The sequence below is a fragment of the Hordeum vulgare genome, chromosome 7H (genome assembly GCF_904849725.1).
Source record: "Hordeum vulgare subsp. vulgare chromosome 7H, MorexV3_pseudomolecules_assembly, whole genome shotgun sequence".
Classification (NCBI taxonomy): domain Eukaryota; kingdom Viridiplantae; phylum Streptophyta; class Magnoliopsida; order Poales; family Poaceae; genus Hordeum; species Hordeum vulgare.
This window is the reverse complement of record NC_058524.1, coordinates 477196427-477202087: the sequence shown is the minus strand read 5'-3', so window position 1 is coordinate 477202087 and position 5661 is coordinate 477196427. Positions and strand designations below refer to the sequence as shown.

Sequence of the window (5661 nt, the reverse complement as noted above, 5' to 3'; positions counted from 1 at the left end):
GTCGTCTCTCGATCCAATCACGATGTAGTGCCGAACAGATGGCACCTCCTCATTCAGCACACGTACAACTCGATGACGATATCCGCCTCCTTGATCCAGCAAGCGAGGGAGGGGAGGTAGATGAGTTCTCCGACAGCACAACGGAGTGGTGGCGGTGGTGGTGAACTAATTCGGCAGGGCTTCGCCAAGATCTACCGAACTAATCTAGAGGAGGGGGACGATCTAGAGAGGAGAGGGCAACACGTGGCTTTTCAGGTGGTGATTGCCCTTAAAACCTCCACTATATATAGAATGAAGGGGTAGAGGTCGTGCCCTAGGGTTTCCCCTAGGGCCTTTGTTCGTTGGCCAAGGAGGTGGGCGTGGGGACGAGATCTACTCCAACAAGGACTACTTCCACCCTACACTTTTTCCTCTTGGGCGCATGGCTCCTTATGGGGTCAGCTCCCCAGCCCACCAGGGGCTGGTGCATCACCTCTTGGGCGCATGTGGACTCCCGGGGTGGATGGGCCCCTCCCGGTGGACCCCCAGAACACATTCGTCACTCCTGGTACGCTACCAAAAATGCATGAAACCTTTCCGAAACACAAATACCCCTTTCCTATATATGAATATTTACCTTCGGACCATTCCAGAGCTCCTCGTGATATCCAGGATCTCAACCGGGAATCCAAACAACCTTCGGTCACCAACAAACATAACTCAATAATACCGAAACGTCACCGAGCCTTAAGTGTGCAGACCCTACAGGTTCGAGAACTATGCAGATATGACCGAGTGGGCCCTAGAGATACCTCTGTGTCATACAAGATCTCATGACTAACTCCTTAGTCATATTACTTGCAAGACTCTTGTGATGTAGTATTACTGAGTGTGCCCTAGAGATACTTCTCTGTCGTACACAGTATCCGATACTTAATTTATTTTTACGATAAGGCATGCACCCCTATTGTCGGGGAGCTCGACGGTAAGCTGATATACCCTACCGCCATGGACCCTCACGGCAGGAAAATGGTCAAATTCCGGAAAAAAAATCAGACCAGGGTCATATCTCGATCAAATTTCATAAAAAAACCAAAACACGAAAATCAGTCCTCCCAGCGAGGCCTCAACACAGAAGTAATAGGGCGTAAAGAATTTATGAGAGCATGAACTATGTGAAGAATCATCCGCAGAGTAATAGGCAAGGCCTTGTCACACCGAACGTGCTATTGTGAGCTCGAGTTCACATGCTCTCGGATAAACAGTAAAATTCAAAAACATAGTAAAATAATTAAAAAAAAATTAAAATATTGTGACAAGAAACATTGATATCTTTCCTACATGCATGCAAAAATTCAGAACAAAATCACATTCCTAGAGGTGTAGACAAAAAAAAATTGATGCTCCAAAATGCTTCCAAATACACTACTTTTGAAGCATTGGTTTTGTTTTTTTAACCACCCCTCCACAAATGTGATTTCACCTTGAAATTTTGCACGCATGTAGAAAAAACATCAATGTTTCCTGCCCCAAAATTTCTGATTTTTTTTGTTTTATTTTACTATATTTGCTGATTTTACTGTTCATCCGGGAGTATATGAGCTCGACTCATATACTCCATGTCCTCGTCACACGAGTATTCTCTCCCAGTGTTACTAGCTCCCCTCTTTTGTATATACAGTGCATATCTTTCGGACTCGTGTGCCAGTGCACCTCAGTTGAGGATTTTTCTTTAGAAATTGCTTTAAAAAGGTCCAAATTTCCTGAAATATTCTCAGAAACAAACATGATCTAGCATTACACTCGTGTGAAAAGTTTCATGAAGGACGACTTTCATGGTGTTCTGGCCGAAGGAAAACAAAAGAAACACTGTATAAAAAAAATACTCACACTTTTCTTGCAATCTTGTTTATTTTGGCCTAAAGTCATTCCTTTTGGGAAACGTTTTCCTTTCGAGTATAACACTATATCTTGTTTATTTCTATATTTTCAGAAATTCATGATTTTTTTGCAATTTCTAAAAATATCAATTCGGATGCGTTTGTTTTAGAATTTGGGTCCATTGGGGTATTTTCGTGCCATCTTCTCTATTTTCCCCCACCAAAATGACTAATAGTTCACGGAGTTGAGTCAAGATACTACTATTTTTTTTTTCCAGAGTTTAAAGGCTGGTGAGCTTTGTGGCATTAGTACATATGATAATATCATTGAAGAAACAACGTTGACTAGGGTGAAATAGTAGGACGAAAACTTTTGAAACCTGGATGTATATGCATCTTATATGCATTTTTTTAGTAATTTAACAAAAAGACAAAAAATTCTGAAAATATTTTTGAAATAAACTTGATCTTTCATTGTACTGGTGAGAAAATTTCCAAAAAAAGTAAATTACACTTTGACTTCTTTTTAAAAAAGATATTTTTTTTGGTTAAAATAGTGTGAAGTGTGACCTATAATAGCAAATAGATTTTGTCGTTTTGCCCAAAAGTCAATGTTGGTTTTTTTTCATTAAAATTTATATCCTATTGCAAAACAAAGTCAAGTTTAATCTAAAAACATACTTTCAAACTATTTGAACATTTTAATTAATTAATAAAAAACTTCATATAAGATGCATATACAATCAGGAACCAAAGTGTATTTTTCAAAATAGTATCGTTTCTTCAATGGAATAATGGCGTGGACAAGAAAATGCCAGGCATGCATAAGCTACTGCATCGTTCCCACATGACAATTTAGATACACATACATTGATTTCAACTAATTAGTAGTCTGATACAGTAGAATCGGTACACATCTCGATCGAGTTACTGATAGTCTGATACAACATACGACTAACAATACATACTAATAGAACAACATACGACTAGCTAATAATCTAAGCTAGGTAATTTAGCTAGTGATCCAGTACTTTGCTCGTGAAGTCGTGTGCCCTGCTGTTGCAGTAGTAACACGCGACGATCAGAGAGCATGAATTAATAATCGAAACTTACTGCAGCATAATGATCGAGATATAGCTAGCTACTTAGCAAAGGACACATGCGTCTAAGCATACTGATAAGCAAGCTGGAATGAGAGAGCATAATCAGCACACGATTAAGGGCATGCATGCATACTGGTCTAGAAGCCCCAGCCGTAGGCGCCGTCAAGCTGGCCAGGTCCCACGGCCATCTGCGGCGGCGCGCGGCTGCCCTCCAGCTTCACCTCGTATCCGGAGGACGGCCAGTGCTGGAAGGCCCCTCCGCCCATGCCGAGCGGGGAGACGCCGGACTGCAGCCCGCCGGGGAGGAACATCGGCAGGCTGAGGTTGTCCGCCGCCTGGTGCAGGCGGGGGCCCTGGAAGAAGGCCAACGGCTGCTCGACGGCGAGCGAAGCCGGTTCGTACTGCCCGATGCCGAGGAGGGTGGCATCCATCTGGGCGGTGGAGAAGCAGGGCACGAGCTCACGGCAGTTGCCGGCCGCGTTGTTGTTGTTGCCGGTGGCACCGTAGGAGCTGCTCTCGCCGTCAGCGGCAGCGTGAGCCGCGGCCAACAGCGAGCTGGTATCCGGGAGCTGCTGGCGCGGCGCGGACGAGGCGGAGGCGCCGCCCCCGCCGCCGATGGAGACGGACGTGGAGTCGGAGAAGCACGACGTGTCGCCGGCGCTGCTGAGTCCGTAGCGAGCCTTGCGGGAGGGGGGCGCCGCGCCGGGCTTCACGAAGATCTTCGCGATCACCCACTCATCCTGGATATATACACCAACGTGTCAGCAAAAAATGCTGAATATCACACCGTTGACGACGTAGTTGAATGCTATACGACGTATACACTATGAGACATACACTATACAAGACCAATATTTTATTATGAAAAGGTCACATCATTCAAAAGTTATCTGCTTCCTCATTTTTAAAATAAATGTCTTAAATTTAATATAAAGTTAAAACATTTATTTAGGGACGGATTGAAGTACTCCTTATTTAGGCTAACATTTTCCAATCTCTATTTGTCCACATATTAACGCAGTGGGAAAAAGCATTCCCCGTTTTCATTAAGATCAAATCCAACCACCTAGCATTTTTACATGACGCAACGAGCGGAAAACATTAAAACAACGGCTATGAAGCAACTTAAGGTAGACTTCCTCATCTCTGCGTAAAAAAGACAAGGTAAAAATGATAACTATTTGATGCATGGGATGAATGGGTTCAAGAGAACGCAGTAAAACACCCAAACATGGCATGCATTTACGGATCTGTAGAAATATGGTAATCTGTGCATGCATGCTCATGCACTCGCAGCATCGCGGGCAGGGGCGAGGAAAAGATTCGTATCCCTCTGCTGCAAATCTTTCACTGCACTTAAGCCCCTCGCTTACCATATCCACGCAATGCAATCTGCATTGCAGCAGGAACACGTACGTACAGAGCCTGCTGCTCCAGCTAGCAGCTCTCCTCTACTCGTCACTAGCTTAGCTTATCCTTCTAGCTCGTAGCCATGACTTCACATGAGAAAAGTAAGCTCACATCACAAGTATAGCAATCTGCCCTAAACCCCCCGTGACTTTCCACCATTGCATCATCGCCGCCGGTACTAGCTACCACTACTTCCCAGAGAACAAGACTAAAAATCAGGCGGCATAGGAGATGCAAAATGCAGATCAATGCTAGTAGTGTAGTAAAGAAGATGAGTGAGGGGAATAAGGATGGAATGTAGCTGACCCTTGTGGTGTTGTTGGGCAGGAAGTGGTAGGCGTAGACGCCCTCGAGGCGGAACTCGTGCATGACCCACTGGGTCTTCTGGCCCTTGGGGGCGCGGCCCCGGTAGAAGACGAGCGTCTTCTTCATGCCGACGAGCGCGCCGTTGCGGGCGCTGCGGATCTCGCGGTCCTTGCCGGTGGCCTTCCAGTAGCCGGCGCCGGTGGCGCGGTTGGTGCGCAGGCCCGTGGGGTACTTGCGGTCGCGGAGGCTGTAGAAGTACCACTCCTTCTCCGCCGTGGCCTTGCAGGCCTTGTCCTGCAGCTCCCACGGCTCGCACTTGTTGAGGTCGATCTCGGCGATGGCGCGGGCGCCGGAGAAGCCGCAGTCAACCACCTTGCGGAGGAGGTAGTAGGTGATGAGCTCCTCGTCCGTCGGGTGGAAGCGGAACCCGGGCGGCAGCTCGCCGCCCCCGCCGCCGATGCCGTCCAGCCGCATGCCCAGAGAACCGTACCGCTCCATCTCGGTCCCGGCCGCGCCCTCGCACTGACCTGCAAGCAAAGCGTGCGTGCACCATTAATGCCGGAAGCTGCAGAACGAACGGACCCGGCTGAACGATCGAGCGAGCAGCGCAAGGGCCAAAGGAATGGGATGGAATGGAAGGATCAGTACCTGTGGCGAGAGAAGTGATCGAAGAGCGAGTGGTGGTGGGGAGCGGCTGTCTCGCTGGTAGTGGAGGCGCGCCCTTGTTTTATAGTGCCGCTGGCCGGCCGCGTGCGTGGTTGGGGGAGGTGGGTGAGGAGGAGTAAATGTGGGATTCGACGAATCGGGGAGGGTGTCAGCGACAGAGGCTGCCTCGGCCTAGGCGGGGCCCGGCCATGGCCCATGGGGGGAGGGCTTGCTTCGTCGTGGGAGAAGTGGTGGTGCTGTGCTGCGTGGAGCACTGTGGGAGTGATGGAGCTGGAGCTGAGATCAGATGAGACGACGAGATGAGATGATCAGGGACA

General features: G+C 47.8%; 1 protein-coding gene across 1 annotated transcript; it reads right to left on the bottom strand.

Annotated features, from left to right (window-relative positions):
• Positions 1-2699: 2699 nt before the first annotated feature.
• Positions 2700-5416, bottom strand: LOC123411513 (protein CUP-SHAPED COTYLEDON 2-like). The gene is made up of 3 exons (XM_045104476.1): positions 5327-5416; positions 4679-5205; positions 2700-3702 (listed from the first exon to the last, which is right to left on the bottom strand). Exons 2-3 carry the CDS (start codon positions 5174-5176, stop codon positions 3100-3102), a joined length of 1101 nt encoding a protein of 366 aa, XP_044960411.1. The 5' UTR covers positions 5177-5205; positions 5327-5416; the 3' UTR covers positions 2700-3099.
• Between the last annotated feature and the right edge of the window lie 245 nt (positions 5417-5661).

Bases quoted from the DNA above. Each gene is read 5' to 3' on its own strand.
- LOC123411513 (XM_045104476.1), bottom strand. From the start codon at position 5,176: ATGGAGCGGTACGGTTCTCTGGGCATGCGGCTGGACGGCATCGGCGGC. The intron at 3,703-4,678 runs GTCAGCTACATT...GTATATATCCAG, and splicing joins TGCCCAACAACACCACAAGG to GATGAGTGGGTGATCGCGAA.